Source organism: Equus przewalskii, chromosome 17 (genome assembly GCF_037783145.1).
Source record: "Equus przewalskii isolate Varuska chromosome 17, EquPr2, whole genome shotgun sequence".
Lineage (NCBI taxonomy): Eukaryota > Metazoa > Chordata > Mammalia > Perissodactyla > Equidae > Equus > Equus przewalskii.
The window spans coordinates 79,321,700-79,343,992 of record NC_091847.1 but is presented as its reverse complement, the minus strand read 5'-3'; the positions used below and the strand labels follow the sequence as shown (position 1 = coordinate 79,343,992).

Genomic DNA, 22,293 nt, shown 5'->3' with positions numbered 1-22,293 from the left:
TAGTCAATTCCAATTGAGTCCTGGAGTCTTCTTTCCTCAGCTAAGGAATGCCGGCATCTGCCTCTGATCTTGACCTTCTGTGACTCTGGATTATTTTATTGACTTATCTGTACTCTTGGGAGTAATTCCTCATCACTCTTCTTAACTGCCTCACCCTCTTCATCACTTGCAGAGCTGGTGGGTAAGTCTTGAGAGAGTTGCTCCCAAGAGCTGTCAAGTTGTCAAAATTGAAGAAATGTTTCCAAGGAAAAGGGGGTGCAGGGCCATTCTGAACATTAATGTGAGCTCTAAACAATGGTGTCCATTTGACTCGGTGGCACAAGAGAATTCATAGTCACATCTACCCAGATGAAGGTAGGCAGCCCTCACTTCCAAATTAGTCCTATTGTGTTCCGGACAGAAGGGGAGTCTCTTGAGTGGAATAGCTGAGAAGGATGATCAGATCTTAGTTCGATATCAAACACATTAAAATTGGGGCTTCCTCCTGCATTAATGTTAAGGGTGTGGGCTCATGGAGCCAGGACGCCTTTGTTCCAATGTGGCTCTATCCTTTCCTTACAGGGGAATATTGGGTAGGTTATTTTTCCTCTTCGGACTTCAGTTTCCTTATCTATAGAATGAGAAAAATACTAGAACCTACCTTTCAGGGAATCACGAAGATTAAATGAATAATTGTAAGTCGTGAGCCACATAACGATGTTTTGGTCAGTGATGGAGTGCATATACAACCAAGATTAATGTCACAGAGCCTAGGTGTGTAGTAGGCTATACCATCTAGGTTTGTGTAAGGACACTCCGTGATGTTCTCTTTGTGTAAGTACAACAATGAAATCGCCTAATGACACATCTCAGAACATGACCCTGTTGTCATGCTATATTGACTATATTCAATACACGCAAACTATTAGGATTATTTGTAGTTTAGGAGCAGCTCACGTTCTGTGCCCATTTCTCTGGGTTGCACCATTCTGGAGACACATGAATGTGCCTTGTTCGTTAAACTTGAGATGTCTTGCTATTACTGATTATTACCATTATTATTGACATGTTCACCCACCCCGTGCATTTGGTGAGAGCTGGAGTCCCCCCACTCACAAGGGTAGCCTCGTTAACCTCCAGGGCAGCTGGGGAGGTAGGCGCTGGCACATGTGCCGAGTCCTGGCAAAGCTCAGGAAGTGGAGGAGGACCTCCCAGAGAGCACACTTTCTGTTTTATTTGGCTTCACAGAAACCTAAGTCTAGAGGCAGGCAAGTGAGCGCGTGACAGAGGACAGTTGTGGCTTTACTCATTACAGTCTGAGGTTTCTCTTCCCTTAGCTTCTTCTCATCCTCGGGACCTCCACGTAGCAACACGTAATCACTGAGAAATGTGAATGGGAGCCCATGTATTGCTTAGAGCCTATGTGGGGTTTTCTGGAGTCCTGAGGACTTTTTCTCAATTCTTTCTTTCTTTTCCAAGATTCACCCTGAGCTAACATCTGCCAATCTTCCTCTTTTTGTATGTGAGCCACCACCACAGCATGGCCACTGACAGACGAGTGGTGTAGGTCTGCGTCTGGGAACCGGACCCAGGCAGCTGACGCGGAGCATGCCGAACTTAACCACTAGGTCACCAGGGCTGGCCCTCAATTATCTCATGTTTTGACTAGGTAACATCCCTATGGCTCAAACATTAAAAAATATGAACTTATAGTGGAAATTCTTCTCCCTCTTCCCTCCTCATTCCTCCCCGTTGTCATCCCCCCCACCCCATGTAGGTAAATGTTATTTATTTCTTATTTAACCTTTCAGGTTTGCCACATGGTAGCATACTAGCAGGACTGGCTTCACAGGCATGAAGAATGAATGTGCAGTCACTTGGGGCCCTGTGTTCAGGAGGGCCCTATGCTTGGTTTGATTCTCTGCCACTGCTGTCTTGAAATTCTTAATAATTTTTGAACCCCACCATTTCATTTTGCACTGGGCCCTGCCACTTGAGTAGCCTGTCCCACATGCTAGGCATCATTCTTCACCTTGCTTTGTTCCTTAACTAAATGTCTTAAAGATCTTTTCCTATTGATACATAAAGAACTTTCTGGTTTTTTTTATAAAGCTGCCCAGTAGACTATCCTTGAGGATTTAAGAAACTATACACGTGGCTACTTTAAGAATTCCATTAGGGATCCCTGTCCCAATTTCCCAGGGCTCAGATGTTTCCAAAGTTGGGAGAGAGTAAAAGATTAACTGAGAGAAGCACCAGAAAACCTTCCCTCTGGCTGAATCCCCCATTCCCCTTGCTTGGTTATAGAAGCCCTCAGAAGCACTCTCATTTCTTTACCAGCTTCCTGACTCACAGAGTCCCCACTCCCCACAGCTCCTTCCCTGCCACCCCTCCCTGCCTCCCGCTGCTGCCGTGGTTCAGCCCTGGCTTCTGAAATGCTTGACAAGGACTCATCTGGGCTCCACAGGCACAGCAAATGACCCTGTCCTTGCCTCCATGTGGAGACAAATACTCTGGGCTGAAGCACATAGCGGCCACCAGGGACACACTTCTGAAACTCCCCCCACCCCCCCCATTTCTTCTTTATTCCTGCTAGGCATCATTTCTGCGTAAATCTATGGTCACAGCTCAACGATGTGGCTGCTTTTAAGGAGACAGCCTAGGCCCTGTCTGCTGAAGAATCTCCCAGCTGTCAGAAGGAACCAGAGTCTTGTCCTGAAACCCATGACCTGTACAGAAGCAGCCGAGAGCTCTGGCTCCATTACTGACCCACGTCCCTGAAGCCCCTCTTGGAGGTGGTTGTGACTGCCTACTCATTCAGGGGACACTCAGAAAGTGCCGTGCGCCACAGTCGTTCTGAGTGCCATCCCTCTGGAAAGAACAGAGCTTCGTATGAAGTCTTCATATGAAGTCCATGTGCTCTGGCTGGTGCTGGGGGCCTTGTACGTGAGCACATGTCTTGCCTGTCACCCCCTCCTCTGGCCGGGCCTGGGGTTTTAGGACATGGATGTGGATTGTGGCGCTAGACTTAGTTGTTCCGGTGTAAGTGGCAGCTGTGATGGCAGCCCTCCTGCAGAGTCGAGAGAGGTGCTGGCAGCCCAAGGCACGGGCTGCCCCCAGGCCTTAGCCTGTCCAACAGCTGGATGGGGCACCCCTGCGTACGTTCATGCGGTGGAGACACACAGAGGTGAACGGAGGGGCAAGTGGTGGGAGAAGGCCCACAGCCTTGTGATGGTACAGCCTCTGCTCCTAGCCAGGCAAGGGAAACCACAGACCGCCCAGTGTGGCTGCTCCCCGTTCCCATCACGCCATGCCCTCTCACCGGAAAGGAAGATTAGCCAGATGCTAAACATGTGTTTTGGAGTCCACCCCACTTCCAGGGAGGGCTTCCAGGTACCCTGCGGCTCCACCCGGAGAAGACAAGGCTACGGCTCCAATTAAAGACTGTTTCGAGTACTTGTGTTTCAGTACACTCCATTTGTTTATTTGAATATTTGATAAGACAAGTGCTGGGGTGGCAAAAGATTAATTAAAATAAGAAAGAACCATCTGAAGAGAGAAAAGGAAAGAGTGCGAAGATGGCTTCTCCCAGTCCCTGCCAGCGATTAATTAACCACTAATCCATTTGTTATTTCCCACTTAGGCATCTCTGTCCCCTGGACGAAAGGGAAGCTTATTATGTCTTAAATGTCTCATTAAACCATGTGGAAAGACAGTCTCTAAAATGGGTTTGGCCAGTGTGAATGGTATCTGCATACAGCGGGGGGTTGCTGAGGTGCGGCTGTGGGGCTTTCTGCAATTGGAGAAAACTTTTCTCATCAAAACACTGAGCTGTTCCAGGTGTCAGTGGGTGAGGACAGGGCGGGAGCACCAACAACTTCCCTTCCGTCTTCCTGCAAGGGGAGGAAGAGGGGGAGGAGGGCGTCCACTGCGTGCATCCTGGGCAGCTGGTTAGAAGGCATGTATCTATAACAGTGTATATAACGTATGTATCTATAACAGTGTATATAACATATGTATCTATAACAGTGTATATAACGTACATATCTATAACAGTGTATATAACGTACATATCTATAACAGTGTATATAACGTATGTATTTATAACAGTGTATATCACGTATGTAGTTATAACAGTGTATATAACGTATGTATCTATAACAGTGTATATAACGTACATATCTATAACAGTGTATATAACGTATGTATCTATAACAGTGTATATAACGTACATATCTATAACAGTGTATATAACGTACATATCTATAACAGTGTATATAACATATGTATCTATAACAGTGTATATAACGTACATATCTATAACAGTGTATATAACGTATGTATTTATAACAGTGTATATCACGTATGTAGTTATAACAGTGTATATAACGTATGTATCTATAACAGTGTATATAACGTACATATCTATAACAGTGTATATAACGTATGTATCTATAACAGTGTATATAACGTATGTATCTATAACAGTGTATATAACGTACATATCTATAACAGTGTATATAACGTATGTAGTTATAACAGTGTATATAACGTATGTATCTATAACAGTGTATATAACGTATGTATCTATAACAGTGTATATAACGTACATATCTATAACAGTGTATATCACGTATGTATCTATAACAGTGTATATAACGTACATATCTATAACAGTGTATATCACGTATGTAGTTATAACAGTGTATATAATGTATGTATTTACAACAGCGTTATTGAGACAGGGTGACATGCTCTAAAGTGTAGCCCTGGTTATATTTTAATCTCTACCATGAACGCAGGAGAGTGCTGTACCTCCCCGTGGGCTGGGGCGGATGGATGGAGTTCTGTGAATTCTGCGTGTCATCTCCATCAATGGTCGAGGCCAAGCCTTGTCAGTCCCAGAGCCAGTGGCCCACACAGCTGCCTCTCTCCCTGTTTTTCTATTACCTACTCGTCCTTCTCCACTCTAGCAGCTGAGAATCTTTACCCAAAGTGATTTACAGCTGTGTGTGTCAGGAGGGTCTGACACTGATTGAGTCTCTTATCTGCCTCCTGTGTCCTCCTTGCTGGCAGCCTCCCCCGCAGGTATCAATCAGGGCATCAGCTTCCTACTCCTGGGTGAGCCAGGGGCTGTCAGGGATGCATTCTGACTGTCACCTTCATCTGAACTGCCACCTGCCCTTCACAGCGTAGAGTCTTTTTAAGGCGTACAGGGGAGAGGAGGTGCCTACACCACTCCCAGCCAAACTATCACAGCTTGGGACGATTCTACGTGTTTTGGACAAATTTGGGGAATATGGTTTCTAAAAGGCAGAACAGGGGACATTTACTTGCATCAGCTGCCAAAGCTCTAAATCTTTGTCAGGATGTTGACGGGGGTGGCAAGCCCCCGTCCCCCAGTCAAAATCGACATGATGTCCCCTTAGTAGGGCCACAGTCACAAGACAGCTTTGGGAGTTCTAAGGCCTCTGCTTTAGGAAATGCACAACAGAGGGGAGACAATGTCGCCAAGTGAACCCAGGATGGAGAGGGTAGGGGTGCAGCCCGTGAAGACCCACGGGAGAGATGAAAACACAAGGGCCAGGGAGAAAGAGGGAACAGCTGTCCGAGTCTGCTTTTGAATTGGCCCCAAATGCAGTGACATTTTCTTTTCTGGCTGCTTTGAAAAAGGAAGAGAGGAGAAAATGTAGACTCTGACATTAAAGATGGACGGGGCTCAGACAAACTGCACGGCTTTGAAGGTTCCCCGGTGCTGGGCGGGCTGAGGGCACACCTCCACGTGCGCCCTGGGAGAGGCCGCTCTCTTTGCCTTGAGCCCAGAGGGGTCCGCATGATGACATGGCAGCTCCCAGCCTAGGACGCTGTGGGGGGTGGGGGGGTGTGAGTATTTAACATGGCCTTGGCTGGCCTGGGGGCTGCGGTTCGCTCATCCACTTTGGGTTGACATTTGCAACAGGAACTCCGTCAGGCCTCTCAGAGGCGAGGAGCTGGGTGCGGGGCGAGGCCGAGGACTGAGCTCTCTGGTCTCCTGCAAAGGCACCAGCAGAGAGCCCCCCTCCCAGGCGGCCTGCCTGTCTCTGGCCTGGCTTTCCATTTGACTTTGAAAGCAGATTCGGCTGGCTGGTCCTGTGCATGTAAATGGCATCTTGAAGGAGCAGGAATCCCATTAGGAGGAACTATTGACCCGTCTGTCCGCATGCTGTTGACTCTGCTAACCTCCCCTTTGTGGCCTGTGATTCTGTAATGTGGGAAGTGGTAATTGGAGAAGAGAGGTTAGAAAGAGGAATGGGACAATGCCTGCATGTGACACTGAATAGCAAGGACTTGAAGCCTGCCTCATCCCTAATGTCCCCTTGGCCACCACAAGATGGAGACTCCCTGGTCCCATCACCCCAGAACTGGTTGGTCCAGAGCAGCTCCAAACCCACTGTGTCTTATTCATCTCGGTTGTTCCACAGTCACCAGCACAGGTGCTATACCGGCACCTGCTAGGTTCCATATCTGTCTACGTCTTTGTCAGGACAGGTTAGAAACGCAAGGGAACCCAGGGGCCAACAGGGATGAGGGCCAGGCACATCCCTAGGGAAATGCAGGTGGCCAGGACAGGAAGCAAACTACATGAACAGCTGAAAAGAAGACCCACCTGTTTTAATGCCATAGCCAGGAGCCGGCCTAGCGTGGTCCTAGGCAGTGCAGGCTGGGCAGAGAGAATTTCCGTACCATGCAGATCGAATCTGCTCCCCATCGCTTTGGCTGCCGCTGTGACCCCCTCTTTGATTAGTAAAGCTGAATTAACTTCCCCCGCCTTTGGGCTCTGCTCCCACCATGCAACACAAATTGAAATAGTGGGGTGGCAGGCGGTGGCAGTGGGGGCTGTGTGGGGAGGGGACCGCGGGGACCTTCCATCTTGTTAATGTAACACTTCCTTATGTGATGGGAGCTGAGAGCAGCCTGTGATGAATTTCTCCTCTGGTAATCATTCACCATCGCATTGTGACCCGTGTGTTTTTGCCGTGCCGCACATTTCCAGACTTTCACAGTGACTTGTCAGCACCTAGTAAAAATGAATTGGACACGACCCATCTCTTCATGCGATGCCCTCCCCAGCTACCTTTCGTCTCCATTCAGAGAAGGAGTAGGTGGGACCACCTGGAGTGGCAGCCGTAGACGCCGCGGCTGTGGTCTGATTCCAGGCCCATCACGCAGGCAGATCAGCGCGGGCGTGCCAAGTCTGTGGGCGCTCTTGTTACGCTGAGCCATGTTCCTAGGTCCAAATGGTTCCAAAGTGGGCTTTGCCTTTTGCACCTGTTGTTTCTTGCTGCCCGAGGAGCTGTGCAGGCAGTTTCTTTCACCGAGAAGACATGGGTGCAAGTGGTGGTACAATTAGGCATCTGGGCACCCCATGGGTTCTCACCAACTCTGGCGTGAAGATGCTTTGATGGCAGGGGACAAGGCTATCGTCTGAGTCACATGCACGAGCGTCGCCATCTGCAACTGTAATTCTAGCCACGTGGTCAATCGTAAGAAGGGGTTTATAAGCAGCTTTTACTGCATTTGTGGCTCATGATGATTAAACAACAGATGGGAAACCCAACCAAGATTTCTAATCTCCACCTCTCCGTGGAGGGAGTGAGTGCGGCTGAGGGAGTCAGTGTGCGCCGCTGTGAGGGTTGAGCGTATAATCAGGGCGGGTACCCCCTGAATTTCTGCGCCTCTGTACACTCATTCTCATCAGACCACAGGCACCGAGTTTTGGTTTTGAAAGGATGGTCCCTGAATCCTGGGGAGGTTCTAGGAAGCCCGCGTTGAAGACGCCCCTCCATTAGGGCTGTCAGACAAAATACAGGGTACCAGTTAAATTGAGATTTCAGATGACCGATACACACATCTTCAGTTTAGGTGTGTCCCCAGTATTACAGGGGACATTTTTTAAGGCAAGATTTTTTTGTTGTTGTGGTGGTAAAATATACGTAACATAAAATTTGCCATTTTAACCATTTTTAAGTGTACAATTTAGTGGAATTAAGTACGTTCACAATGATGTGTAACTATCACCACTGTGACCTCTAATCTACTTTCTGTCTCTGAATTTGCCTGTTTTAAGGATCTCATATTAGTGGAATTGTACAGCGTGTGTCCTTTTGTGTCTGGCTTATTCACTTAGTGTAAAATTTTCAAAGTTCACTGTGTTGTAAGATGTATCAGGATGTCATTCCTTCTTGAGGCTGAATAATATTCCATTGTGTGGATGGACCACATTTGGTTGATCTATTCGCCTGTTGACGGACAATAGCGACCTCTTGGCTCTCGTGAACAATGCTGCTAGGAACGTGGGTGGGCAGGATCTGTCTGATTCCCTGCTTTCAGTTCTTTTGGGGCATATGTACTAGAAGTGGAATTACTGGGTCACTTGCTAATTCTATGTTTAACATTTTGCGGAACCGCCATCCTTTTTTCCACAGTGGCTGTATGGGATATTTTTATTTGTTAAATCTGGCAATCCTCCAACTTTTTCAACACTCTTTCCATCTGAATATATTTAACCTAAATTGTCACATTTAAACAGAAACGAATAGTGCCCATCTCCGTGTTGGAACTTGTGGGCATAATTGCTCAGTTCAGACTCCAGGAAACTTACTGCCACATTTTCCACAATGGTGAAGCACAGGGAGCAATAAGGGAGAAGTGAAACACTAACATTTAGTCTGAACAAAGTAGGCGGCCTGATGCCTGTCAGAAAGGGGAATTTATACAAGTTATTCATTCATTCATTCAACAAACACTATTGTGCTTGCTCAGTAGGAGTTGGGAGTCCCCATACAAAGGTGAATGAGACACCCCTCCTCACCCCCGACTTATGCTCCAGCCGGGTTTCCCTCGGCCTGCGACTCTCTGCACAGGCTGGCCTTTCTGTCTGAAGCGCTCTCCCCTGCCCCTCCCACTCCTCCGCTCACCCTGGGATTTCAGCTCCCATCCCACTCCCCCCCTCCACCCCCTACCTCGCACAGTCGCCGCCCTCTGCACCGCCCTCTGCACCGCGCTGTCCAGTTCCTCCATAGCTCTTGCGATGGACAGTGCGGGCACTCGGTTCACCTGAGTCTCTCTCTAGATTGTAAGCTCGCCGAAGGCAGGGACCACGTCTGTTATGCTTATCATTGTCTCCTGGCACCTGGCACGGCGCTAGGAGGCATTTAAGTGAAATATGTCTATCGCATGAATGAATGCATACGTAAATTCTTCCCTCAAAAGCTAGTGGGGGACAAACAAGTGAGTTTCCCTACGAGGGAAGGGCTCTGGGGGAAAAACAATTCTGCCTTTTTTTTTCCCCCCAGCCCAGAGGTGCTGGCCGGTGTCTCCGTGGAAGGGAGACGCGGAGGACGCACGTCTGGAGCATCAGCAGAGCTTTACGACGCAGATTCAGACAACCAACGAGAACCGCTCCCTCCGCAGGGGTGTCAGAGCGCGGGGCTGGAAATTAATTTAGCCCAGTGCCCACTTTACCAAGATGTGCGTGACCTTCCCAAGGTCACCTAGCTAGAAGCAGAACTGAGAGCCCTGGTCCCCCACCTCCTCAGCACGTCCAAGTTCAAGTGGAGAGGAGCACTGAGGACTTCAGACCCTCTAAAGGTCTCCTTGAACTCCAGCAGGATTTAATAATAGCTGGCTGGGAATAGAAATGTGGATGCTGAAGGAGAGGTGAGATGGGGGCGAGGAAAAAACGTGAAGAAAGAAGGCCAATCGGGACAGGCCGCCCGCCCCGGCCCTGCAGGCCAGGCGCTGCCAGGCGCTTCTGCACGAGGCTTGGCCAGGCGGCCGGCGGGGCGCCGTGGACGCTGCGCTCCGGTCCCGGCGGAGGCAGCCGGGGCTGCAGGGCGGAGATTTATCAGCGGAGCTGTGCTCCAGGCCTCGGCAGCCGGCCGCCGGCGCTCCGCGAGGCCGTGGGGGGCGGTGCGGGGGCTGCAGCCTGCACTCTGCCAGCAGACCTCGCCGGTTTCCAGGGAGGCTGTTTGAATCGGCGGGCGGGGGTCCACGCTCGACCACAGCCGCCCAGGCCGGCTGGTTTGCTGAGGGGCCCAGCACCGAGCCCCCCAAGTCCCCACCCCCCAGTCCCGCCCGGGGCTTCGCCTCTGCCGGGGGAGGGCTCCCTGCGGCCTGGGTTCGGCCGGCTGGCCGCGATCCGGCTCTGCTCCCCCTGGACCCTCTCGCCCTGGGCCACTGGCGCCCCGCCGCTGCGGCCGGGTGGGCACGGTCCTCAGCGGAGGGTCTTTTTCCTACAGCGCTTGAACAGGCCGCGACAGGAACAGTGGTCCCGCACACACGGCCGTCCCGTGCGGGTTTCCGGCGGGGAAGAGAGAGGAAGCAGGTGGCACTCTCTGGATAAGCCCCTGCTCCCTCCGAGGCCTCTCCTCCGGTCTTCAAGGAGAACATCGAGCCGTGTCCTCTCACTGGGAGCTCCCCCCAGGGTCACGGAGAAAACCAAGGCCCGAGGAGGGCCAGCCTCGGAGGGCGCGGCGAGGAGCGGCTGCCAGGCTGGGGAGTCCTGGGCTGTAGGAGCTCAGCGCCGGCCCAGCCTCGGCCTCGGTCCCCGGCTCCTTCGGACCCGTCCGGTTTTGTTGATGGGACGGCGTTCAGCTGCTGGGCAGCCCGCCGTGGACGGAGGATGCACTGGGCGCCGGCACAGGCAGCGTCTCCCTGTCTGAGCATCACCCTCGTCTCCCACGCTGCCCCCCGGGGAGATGTTTCTCCAGGAGTCGTGTTTGGTTTGGGATCTGAGCCTGGAGCCTGTGAGAACTGGGATGGACTCATCTTTCCTCTTCTTTGGACTCCCGCCCGCCCCAGTCACCACCACCGACCCTGCGGGGCAGGGGCACATCGGAGTCCAGATGGGCCCTGTTTCCCTCAAGGATGGGCCCGTTCCAGCTTCGTTTCACTGCCTCCCCTGAGGATCCTGTAAACATTTCCAGAAGGATGCAGATAAGAAAAAAAGGATCTTATGTAAACACTGGATGGCTAGGGACCAGGAGATGTTATTAGTTTATTAGGGTTTTACAAATACCCAAAAGCTCAGCTAAAGGAAAGCAGAAATGTGCTTTTGTTTTAACCTCTGCTGTTGTTGTGAGGGTCAGGAACGGGCTGGAAGCGGGCCTCTTGGTGGACATGTGATGCTGTGAGGATCACAGGAGGGGCAGTGGGGCAATGACAGACATCTGACTGCGGTGACCTTCCCGGCCAGTGAGGAGTGGGGACGGCGGTAGGGGAGCCGAACTTTCTGTAAATTAAGGAGGCCAGAGAGCAGTGTGCAGGCTAGACACAGCTCCTCCTGGTGCCTCAAGGATCTTCCCTGGCTCCCTAGCCTTTTCTTGAACAACTCCCACCCCCTCTCCCCCGGGAATCACGCTTTCATTGCTTTGCTCTGTGTTCCAGGAACACAGCCGGCTCTGCCCCACAGCAGGGTCTCAGCACGCTGTTCCTTCAATGTGGAAAGCTGGTCCCAGGCACTTTGCTTAGCTGACTCCTCCTTATCTCTTCAGGTTTTAGCTTAAATAGCACCTCCTCAGAGAGGCCTTCCCTGATTGACTGTTTAGAGGGAGTAACCCTAGCAATTATTCTTTTAAAAAAGTTTCAAAGAGATATATTGTATTATGTCAGATTCGTTAGGTTTCATTATGATGTGTTGTTGACTGTACAACAGATGTCTTACTTAATACATACAGGACCCAAGTCCTGTCACGTCAGTAATAAGCAGTGGTGTTTTGCAAATATGAGCTCAGGTAACACCAATGGTACACCTGTGATAACTAGTAATTCTCCACAGGAGCTACCCGTTTATTGCCTTATCACATGTACCGGGACCCGTCCGTATTCTATGTGTTCGGCTGTTTGCTTTCTCCCACCTTCACTGGAGTGCCAGTCCAAGAGCTTACAAATCAGGAAGTGCTCAGAAACATGTCTTGGATAAGTGATTGAACCAAATTTCCTTTCTGAGTGAACAGAACCTCAGGATGGGGGCTAATGCGGCTCCAGGTCACAGCTTCCAGTCCCATTTGTGTGTGGGGAACAAGTTCATAATAAAGCTCCTCCATCCTCCTCCCGAGGACCTCGTCCTCCCGGGAGCGTACTCCCCTCCTTTCGCTTTCCCTGGCCTAAGTCTAGTTGCCTTTGAATTCAGCAACCCAGAGGTGAAAAAACCCCCAGTCACTCTGGGAGGCGGGCTGCTCTCCTTTCTCCTAGACCGGAGTGCATCAGAACCCTGAGTGCTTCTCAAAATGCAGGTCCTCAGGCCCTCCACCCAGAGCGTTTGTGAGTCAGTGGATCTGGGCTGGAGCCCAAGAATGGAAACCCCTGACAGGTTCCTAATTGATGCTAATACTGCCGGTCCAGGGACCACACTTCGAGAAGCACCGTCTAGAACCTGAAATCACCTGGGATTTGACGAGCATGTGCGTGAGCAGGAGGGAGGCAGCAAAGACCAGGAGCTGCAGGGGGTTGGCGATGTCCAGGGAGCAGGGGCGTTGGCAGGGATCATGGTCTTGGAAATCTACCAGGCAAGCCTTCGAGTTGACGTAGCCCCCGAGCCAGACAGCCCGTTACCCGTCCCCATCGTATTTTCGTTATATAAACAGCCAGCCAGCTGGTCAACCTGCTAACTCCCCTGACAGTGTTGAGACACGTTGTCCCAAGAGAGTGAGCAACCATCCTGGTCTGGTGGGGTCCAGGGGTTTCCTGGGACACACGACTTTCGCTGATGAACCCCATCAAAGTCTCGGGCCAACTGGGCGGACTGGGTCTCCCTCAACCCAAGTCTCTTGGTCTCCAGTAAAAAAAGACATGGAAAAATATCTCTGGTATAATGTTTATTTAAATAGTAATCTTAAAAAGGCTTTATACAAATCATATAAACACAGTTTGACATTGTTGTTTGTTAATTTTTTACACGAAGAATCACAGTAAAAGCTCAAGTTCACGTGATCTGGCTCAGCCAGCGAATGGTTGAATACCTTTAACTGCAAACCCTGGAAAAGTTAACCTTCTGCATGACAGTTCAACCTTTTCCCTTGTTTCCTTGCCATTCGTGCTCACTCCTCCGACCCTCATCCCTGCCAACTCCCCATCCCCACCTAAGAGAGAATGCACCCTGCGGCTCTGTCGAGCGCCGGTCTGGGTGAGTGTGGAGGTAATGTGTCAGTCAATACAAGGCAAAAAGGAGATCAATACTGTGAGTGGGGTCCCAAAGGGAACAACTCAGCAGACGGGTCAGCCAGCCTGCCTGCACAGAGACAACCAGTGCCCCTGGGGTCCATGGCCAGGTTATGATCCGGCCCCGTCTTCCTGTCTTACAACAGACCAGCCTCCGGCTTTGGTGAGGTATCTGCTTGCAGCCCAGGGCAGTCACGCAGGGCCTCGGATCAGCCAAGGGTGAATGCGGACACAGGACCGTGCGGGGGATGCAGGTGGAGTTGTACATAACTTGGAGGTGAACTGCAGGCTGAGACGGGGCTGGTCTCTGGGGATCTGTAAGACGGCCCGCTGCCGTGAGCGGGCTAGGACCCCCGGGGCAGGCTTTGGATCTCGTCTTCTTCTGCAGGCTACTTCTGGTGCTCCCAGGACTTGCTGGCTTCCTGATCACTGAGCTACATAGGAAGGCGGAGAGGGTGTGGGCTGATTACACACTTGCTTCTGGGGCAGGCCCAGCTCAAGGGGATCTAGTGCTACGCCGTTGGGCTTGAAGCTTTGCTCTTCACCTCTAACTACCACTGTGCCCACGGGTGCCGGGATCAGCAGTCACACTCAGGTCCTGGGTCAAAGTCACAACACCACCACTGAGTCCCACGTGACCATTCACATACACAGTAGACACAGAGAACTCCAAGGGCAAAGACACACACACACACATGAATAAATAGCTGTCGTCAGAATGCTCCCTCTGCATACAAAACCCTGTGACGTTACCATTGGAACTGGCATTTCCATAGTTAACATTTAAAGGGACCGCCCAGTCCCGTTCACCCTCCCCTCTCACCCAGGTATGAGACAAATGAAATTGTGGGTGACCATAGCAGCAAAAACGGTCTGACAGTTCACCACGATGTGCAATAGGCTGGCATACTGTTGGGTTTCAAATTGTGTGCAGCACACAGGCAATCCTTAGGCGCTACCACGAAATCAAGGTTTGGATCTCGACGCGGACAATCTTATCCTTCACACGGTTTCATTCTACTCCTGATGCCTCCCCTCTGGTCTGGCTGAGAGTCATCGAGGCTGTGAGTGCCACCCTGGGGCAGGCTCACTCCGTGGCAGGGGCAGGGGCGAGCTGGGGGACCTGGCAGTGGAGCCACGGGTCAGGGACACAGGACCGCCTCAGCTCATGATGCTTACTGATCCTACAGGGGGGAAAGACGCTTCTCCTTCATTTTCTCAAGGCACTTAATAAAAAACACATAAATTGGTGTGTGTGTGTATGTGTGCGTATATGTATGTATGTGTGTACATGTGTATTCATGTGTGTGCATGTGTGTATGCATGTGTGTATGGGTGTGTATGTATGTGTGTGCATGTGTGTGTGTAAGAACACAGGTCTCTCTGGGGTGAACCAATGTTGTCAACGTTCTGGTCCACGGTGCCTGCAGACTTCTGGTTGGAATCCCAGCTCTGACTCTGCTGAAAGGCTGAGGTGGTGGCTGTAACCCCGAGGAGAAATCAGTGTTTACTAGCCAGTCGGAGCACTACTTATCAGAATGTCTCTGTCTGGTCTGCTCAGCGTTGCCATCACGTGATCACAGAGGCTGGACTTCTCTTTTCTCTCTCCACTGTTCTCCTTTCTGTCCAGTGGTTGCCAGTCACAGCTCACTGATGGGGAAAACATACCAATAGCCTGCATTTCCCCTCCCCATCTCTGAGAACATCAAACAATGCAATTTCCTGGGGCTCAGAGACTTGACAAATGTGCCTGTGTATGTGTGGGCACACGTGTGCATGTGTGTGTGCATGCATGCATGAGTGTGTGCATGTGTGTATATCTATGTTTTAGAAGAACAAGGAGCAGGGAAAAGAAAAAGCAAAGCCACCACCAGAGGCCCCACAAAGTAGCCTCACAGCCATGAATTCTGGGTCTAGATTTCACGAATGGCTCCTAGTCACAAAGCACATTAAGGCTTGTCCGCTTCTAACATGGAGGTGCTTCTGTGGATTTTGACATGTGAAGTTTCCTTTCTGGTTTGTTTTAAATCACATATAAGAAAGAGCTGTTCATGCTGACCCTAAAATGGCAATTTTCCCCTGGATAAAAAAAGTTAAAGGCAACAACATCCTACTTAAATGCAAGGACTGGAAATGGCAGCTTATAGGGTGGGCCGGCAGGACCTGCACCACGGCAATCACGTTAAGTCCTAAGAAGAGCCGGAAGGCTTGCTTTTAAGTTTCTTTCTAAAGGTGGAAAGTCTGAAAAGACCCTTTGCTTTTCGAGTGCTGATTAGAACGAGAAAGCAGAGAACAAAATTTGTTGCTCTGCTGCTATACTGGAGAAGTCATCCTCCCCTTCTGCCTCTTTGAGTAGCTCACAGACCAAAGAAATAAAAAATAATAGTGATAACAAACCCACAAACAAAAGAGAACTGTGACCCCAAAGAGACGAGCTTCCGCCTCTGTCCCAGCAGTGATGCGGCGGCCACGGGTCTAGGTGGGCTGGGACCCCCGCGCGGCCGCCTTTCCCCTCCACCCTCCCCTCGCCCGTCTGTCCTGTCCACACCTTCGGTGTTCTGGATCCCTTTGATTATGGCATTCAGTTTCCAAAGGAAAAAAACATTGCAATCTTCACTAGCCCCTCTTGCTGGAATGAAATGTCAGATGCGATCCGGGCGTAATCCGTCAGGCCTCCGAGCAGCACTTCTGGTGGTTCATCTTGACCTTGTGCTTGAGGCCGTCGTAGAGCTCGAAGTTGTAGTTCTCCAGCGTGGTGCAGCTGCGGGAGCTCAGGCCCGAGTAGGAACAGGTGCAGTAGAGCAGCAGCCCGGCACACGTGGCCCCCAGGAGGACGCCCAGTGAGCTCATGGCGATGATGGTGATGAGGATGGGGTCCAGCGTGTACAGCCAGCTCTTCTCTCTGTTGGCCGAAGGGGCGCCAGAGCCTGAGGTCGGGGCAGATGAGTTGCCCCAGTCCACCTCGTACTCATCTGTGAAGAAAGCACACGAGAGACTGTGGGCTCCACCCCTTTCATGGGGAAGTGAGAGCTCGCCCCTCCGGTCCAGGGTTCTTCAGAGCCCGGGGTCCGCGGCAGGACACCAGAGCTGCACTGCACGGCTCGAAGTCCCCGGCCACTGCACCCCGCTGGGTAACTTTGGGCCAGTGATTTAACCTCTCTTGCCTCAGTTCTCTCTTCTGTGAATGGGGACACTAATACTCATGGGGTTGTTAGGAGGATGAAAAGAGTTAACGTTTGCAAAGTGTCTGGTGTAAGCAAGCACAGAGTAAGTACAGTCTAAGTTTCTGAAACTTAAGTAATTTGACTCATGTTAGGTGAGTTCAGGTTTTAACAGCATCGGGGTGCTGTGAGCACCTGGGATGGCTGTGCTCTGGGCACCGTCTTTCTTTGCTTCCTCGTTCCTCACTTCGGACAGCATCAAGTTAAATCGAAGGACAGGATGCGACTATTTTCACAGGATGCATTTCCCAGTTTAGCGTGCCTGGCCATCCACACCGCACATTGTTCTCAAGCCCCCAGACCTCACTTACCTCACTGTTATGGGTTGGAGTTATGTCCCCCCGGGTGCCCCAGGACCTCAGAATGTGACCTCATTTGGAGATAGGGTCTTTACAGAGGTCATCAAGTTAAAATGAGTTAATTAGGGTGGGCCCTAGTCCAACGTGACGATATCGCTATAAAAAGGGGAAATTTGGAGACAGACACAGCCGGGAGAACGCCATGTGAACAAGGAGGTGGCTGTCTGTGAGCTGAGGAGAAAGGCTGGGAACGGATCCCTCCCCCTAGGCCGTCAGAAGGAACAGCCCTGCCAACATCTTGATCTTGGACTTCCAGCCTCCAGAATGGTGAGAAAACAAATTTCCGTTGTTCAAGCCGCCCAGTTTGTGGTTCTTTGTTACAGAAGCTCTAGCAAACGAATATACTTGTATTTCTACAAAATGGCCAAGGCACGACCACGCCCATGGCTAATTTTGTGAAATTTCCCAATAATGCCATGAAGAAGGCAGGGCGACGTTACAATTTTTTTTTAATGGACGAGGACACTGAGGTTTTAAGAACTTAGGTCACTAGATAACTCACTCAAGGCCCCAGAGTTAGCAAGCAGTTAGCCTAGGAATAGGAGCCAGGCTTTCTGCGGCCTGGTCCCCTGCTCTTGCTGCCCCATCTCGATGCTGCTGCTGTTTGATCTACTGCAGCCCCTCCGAGAAGGCGCAGCTTTGCCCATAAAAGGAGCGTTAGATGGAGCTTTGCAGGGAGCCTGTGTTGCGTTAACAAGGTGCTGTTTTGGTTAGTCAGTCTGTTTCCATAACTACCCTTGAAGTGTTTGATTAAGGTCAGGTTAAAAGCGGCTGCTCTGTAAACTGCTCTTCTTCATGGCATCAATCTTGGTCTAAAGCTGTTCTTTCAGGGAACCTTGGTGCTCCCTCCTGGAGATCGACTCTGTCACTCAGGGAAGCCACAGAGGCCTGTGCTGCTCTGAGCTGAGGGCAGAAGGCACATCTACAGGTTTACCCAGGTGCCCTCCAGTCACGACTCTTGCTTCGGCCTCTTGAAGTATGTGTGTCTGAGGTGGGAGAACGGAGCTTCCAATAAATATGAAAACATGAGATGGGCAGTGTGGAAAAGAAACCTAAACCTTGCAACAAGCCCCAGCTTGGAGTCTTGGATAGAGTGCAAGGGTTCTTGCACACCAGGGAGCCAGGGCACATGGCAGGCCTGAGGGATGTTCACATTTTCCCTCGTTCCCTCAGGCCCTGTTTGGAAGGAGGTCAACGGGATCAAGCAGCGACATGTACAGAGGAGGCTGGCTGTCACTCCTACTGGGTTGATCCAGATTTGAAGTCCATCAGTGTTGAAAGTTGCCTGAAGTAGGGGACCCGTTTCAGATTAGGCAGAGGGAACTCAATGAACTTTCTAAATCTCCAAATTTGACCTTGACAGAGCAATCGACGGTTTCTTCATTCCTTTACGGATTCTTCTCACTTACATTTCCGACTGATAGTTCTAAATTCTGGCCCTCTGTTACCCTGGGCATTATTTTAGTTGACATCTTTATAACCAAACTTGAATTTCATGATCATCTGCTAAATCATAACAATACTCACCATCAATTTCATCTTCGTAGCCCTCTCTCCCGTGTATTTCTGGGATGTCCACTATAATGAAAAAGAAAATGAACAAATCAAGTTATAACAAGTTCTATCGCCATGGCTGAAAGGAGGAGACGCAGGCTTCCCGAGGATGGGCAGCTAAGAATCACCTCTGCTTCTAGACCATTTTCCGTGTATATTACGGGATCCTTTCCCTTCGTAGGATCTGTCTGTACTTCCAACAACAACCAGAAGAATAGAAACAGTAAGAAAAGTCTTTAGTGCCAAGTAAATCTTCACTTGTGTCTTTATAATGACTGTCCTTCTTTACGAATATAGGTCTGAATTTCATCTGAGGCAACGTCGATGCCATCTGATGCCCATCATCGCTGCCATTACTGTGACATTCATTTAGTGTGACGCATGGTCTCTCCTCATATGCATGAGTCCAGGTAGACACAAAGTACAAGAGTCTTTCTCCTCTCGATTTCACATAAATATATGGTAACTTAAGGAGGTCACATTTCATTGTTGTATGTTTTAATGTAGAAGCAGAACCAGAGAGAATGTCATCACGCCTGTCCGCCTCCACATATTTGTGCTAAAATCTCTTGTCTTCCCTTCCCAGTCTATTTTTCCTATTGGCTTTCTTCACAGTTTAGAGTAGATGGAACATGGGCATCCCACCTGACTGGCCCAGGCTGGAACAGAGCTAGGTTAATTTACTCTGAATTTTCTTCAGTATTATCACCATCTATCTTTTTCTTTTTTTATGACAATTTTTTAGGGAGGAGGTAATACAGGTCCCTCTATTCATTGCACTGTCCATCTTATGGAAACCAGAGCCAATGTAAATTATCTGAGTAAAATGGCAAAACATTAAAAAACAGAATCAAATATGTGGTGAAGAGAAGGGTCTTATCATTTCTCCTGTCTCACAAGTTAATCGAAATGCCTGTCCCCACTGTCAGCTCAAGATGGCGCCAGGGAATATAAGTGGCCCTTGAGGAGTTTCATTCAACCCAAAGTCATGTGAACAACCTCAAGGTCAGCACTATAAACTGATATCCAAAAATCAAGGCTTAAAACAAAACCAAAATCTCGAACAGCTAAAGTATCAAACCAGAAGCAAAAAAAAGAACTTGAGACCAGCTCGAACTTGTCCCTCATCAGCACAACAGCTCAGGGAAGACCTCCTTGACCATGACCTGCACTGAGCATCGATCCAGCACCGCCACACTTGAAATTCAGGCTTTTCCTGGAGGCAGTGGTTTTAATCATGTGAGAAGTCTTCCTCACTCCTGGCCAAAGTGCTAAAGCACATTCTCATCTCCTTTGTCACTAGGAAAGGATGCACAAAGCCACTTGCCAAGACCCCACTTGAGAGGATCGATGCCATGTGGCAGCGATCCTCCATAAATCCAGCCTGTTCCTGGCATGTTTATCGCGGAGCAACTGGCACCTGCAGGCCATGCCAGCTTCCCCACCTCAATGCCCATCCCTGCATTATTCTCTGGGCCCCTACAATGCAGGCTGTTTCCTTGGAATGAAGACGTGAACATGAATCAACAAGAGGCAGGCGGTGTCCGTCATAGGGATCAAAGCAAGCTTGTGAAAGTCAACCTGGAGATTTTTTTTAATCTTATGAAAAAACCAAACATGGAAGAAAACCATCTCATTTCCAACAATTAATCGTTTTGGTGGGATGCTCATACGTCTTAACACCTTCACGGGTAAAAGATGCAGAACGTTGGTTAAGAATATGTGCTTCAGCCCAGGACAAAAACTGTAGGGTTCCTGCCAGTGACTTTTGGGTCAAAACCTGTTCTTGCTTTTCGAATCGGTCTCTGCCAAGGAGGCCAGGATGCCATCCTGCTCCATCTCGCACTCTCAGGCGAGAACTCTTAGGACACTGTTGATCACGGGCTGGAAAAGGGTGGATGTGCACTGATCTTGAAGAAAAAAGGGTAAAAGTATGGTAATGAAGATGAGAGCCTTTCGTCCACAGAGAGCACAGCCTCTCGTGGGTGGAGGCAGAGGACAGATGAGCTGACCTCCCAAGAACCGGTCAATTTCTGAGGTTCTATGGAATTGACCGCCCAGATGCGGCTGAGATTTCTGCACCTGGAGAATCAAAGGCCGCTTAAGGTGAAGAAGAACACTCTGGAGGCTTGGCTTGGATTTTGTATAATCACTGTTCCCAAGAGTTGGGGTGAGTGGGAAGGGATTGGAGAAAGGATAAGTTAATCAACATTTTCAAAAGCGCATCTGTTCACCAAGCCTTAAAACAGAATGACACCCTGGGGAAAACCCAAATAAAGGGAGCATTTGTACAAAAAGCAATTTACTTTGATAGCAATTTTCTCTAGTCCCCTTGCTAATATTCTTGATACCTGTGTTTGATTAAGAGCTTTCTTTGTCAAAAGCCTCTTTGCCCTTCACGGGCCACTTTCCTTTTCTGTTGAGCCCAGTAGGCAAACCTCAGCCTGTCTCCTCAGGATGCTGGCAGGACAGCGTGCCGTTCTTGCACTGTGTCCCTGTAATTCTAGCAAAGAAAAGGCAAAGGTGGGAAGGGGGATGGGGGGCTACGGACTCAAGGCAGAGAGGAAGCAGCACTTCCCTGGGAGGGGAAATGGCAGCCACAGGATGCAGACCCGCCAGGGAAGCGAGGAGACAGCAGAAGAATGTGGGGCCAGGGCTTGGAATTAACCACTTGGAAAGCACCTTCCAGGATTGTGTGTCAGCGGGCGGGTGTGTTTGTGAGTGTGCGGTGGATGAGGGGGAGTGCAACGGGCCACACCTCTAGGAGAACAAGGATCCGGAGCTGATCTTACTACCCACATGACTTCCACTTTCAACCTTTGTGCTCACACGACCCTATTTCCTTCTGGGCCCCTGTGTGGATTCAATCTCAGGCCAGTGTGGCTGCAAAGCCTGCATTCTGACTCTCAGTACCATATTAGGGCCAGGGAGGCCCCCCGTCTGCACGCAAGTTCTCTGGGCATAGGCAGGACCACTGCCACCATGTCGTTGCTGCTGTGTCCTAACAGAGAGGTGTGCCTGGTCTTGGGTCCCGGGCCCCTGGACACACACGCCCTGGCTGTCTGCCTGGACTTGGGTCCTAGACACCTAGACGTGCACTCTCCGGCTGTCTGCCGGCATCGAGGGCTCACCACTTTGATGGGAACTTGCCAAGACTTCTCAGAACCAGAAGATGTGACGATCTGAAACGTGTGGCCTCACATTCACGACAGGCATTACTCAGAGAGGGAGGGCTGGTTTCTGTCGTTCTTCAAAGGGCAGTCTTCGTTAACTAACCAACCAGCCAGTCAACTGAGCATCACTGATGAAGAGGGTTTACCAGCTGCCCAGGAACCATACTGAGGCCTTTGGGAAACGAAGACGTCTGGGACCAGGTGTCTGCCATCGAGGCCTTTCACTGTGTGGGGAAGCGAAGCCTCGCCTGTGCCAAAGGCGAGGAAGGACAGAAAGACAACGGGCGTTGTGAAGGGACCCCCAGAGCGGCCAGCGTCCAGGGCAGGCGTTGGGCACTGAGGCTGGGCCTCTGCCAGGAAGGAACAGTGGAGAGAGGAGGAGGGGGCATGGAACTGAGGCTGCTGCAGGGCCTGGGGCGTCCCAGCTCCTCCTCTGTCTGACGGATGGGAACGGTTTCAACATGGCACCCGAGCCTTTTACTCATACACTGATCTCTCGATCTTTAGCTTGAATTCATCCTTATTAGATCCACCAAGGAATTCAAAGAGATTGCCTTGTCTGGCCACAAATCTCCACCTGTACCTCCCCAGGTGACAGTCAGGTCTCTGCCCGCCCCCTCCCCAGCTGCTGCAGACCAGCAGTGAGCTCCTGAGTGACAGGAGGGAATTTAAGAGAGTCTGAGTACTCAAGTGAGCAGAGCAACCACCACTAAAAAGATAACACCACCCAATTCAACAAAACCTGGTCGTCTTCACGTTGAGATCCAAGTCTCAGGCTGAAAAGTCTCCTTGCCTCTCTGAAGTCTC

General features: G+C 50.4%; 1 protein-coding gene and 1 long non-coding RNA gene across 3 annotated transcripts in view; one reads left to right on the top strand and one right to left on the bottom strand.

Annotated features, from left to right (window-relative positions):
- The window catches only part of LOC139076683 (uncharacterized), a 42,765-nt gene extending 31,685 nt beyond the window's left edge, over positions 1-11,080 (top strand). Inside the window, exons 5-6 of the long non-coding RNA XR_011528571.1 lie at positions 9,315-9,678; positions 10,260-11,080. This is a non-coding gene — a long non-coding RNA (uncharacterized lncRNA). The remainder of the gene's footprint in view (positions 1-9,314; positions 9,679-10,259) is intronic.
- Positions 11,081-12,823: 1,743 nt separating this feature from the next.
- NRP2 (neuropilin 2) overlaps positions 12,824-22,293 on the bottom strand; it is a 112,763-nt gene continuing 103,293 nt past the window's right edge. For both annotated transcript variants that reach the window (XM_070580865.1, XM_070580866.1), the window contains exons 16-17: positions 18,287-18,337; positions 12,824-16,151 (exon numbers count right to left, since the gene is read on the bottom strand). In XM_070580865.1, the coding sequence (XP_070436966.1) occupies positions 15,847-16,151; positions 18,287-18,337 (356 nt within the window). In that variant the 3' untranslated portion in view covers positions 12,824-15,846. The remainder of the gene's footprint in view (positions 16,152-18,286; positions 18,338-22,293) is intronic.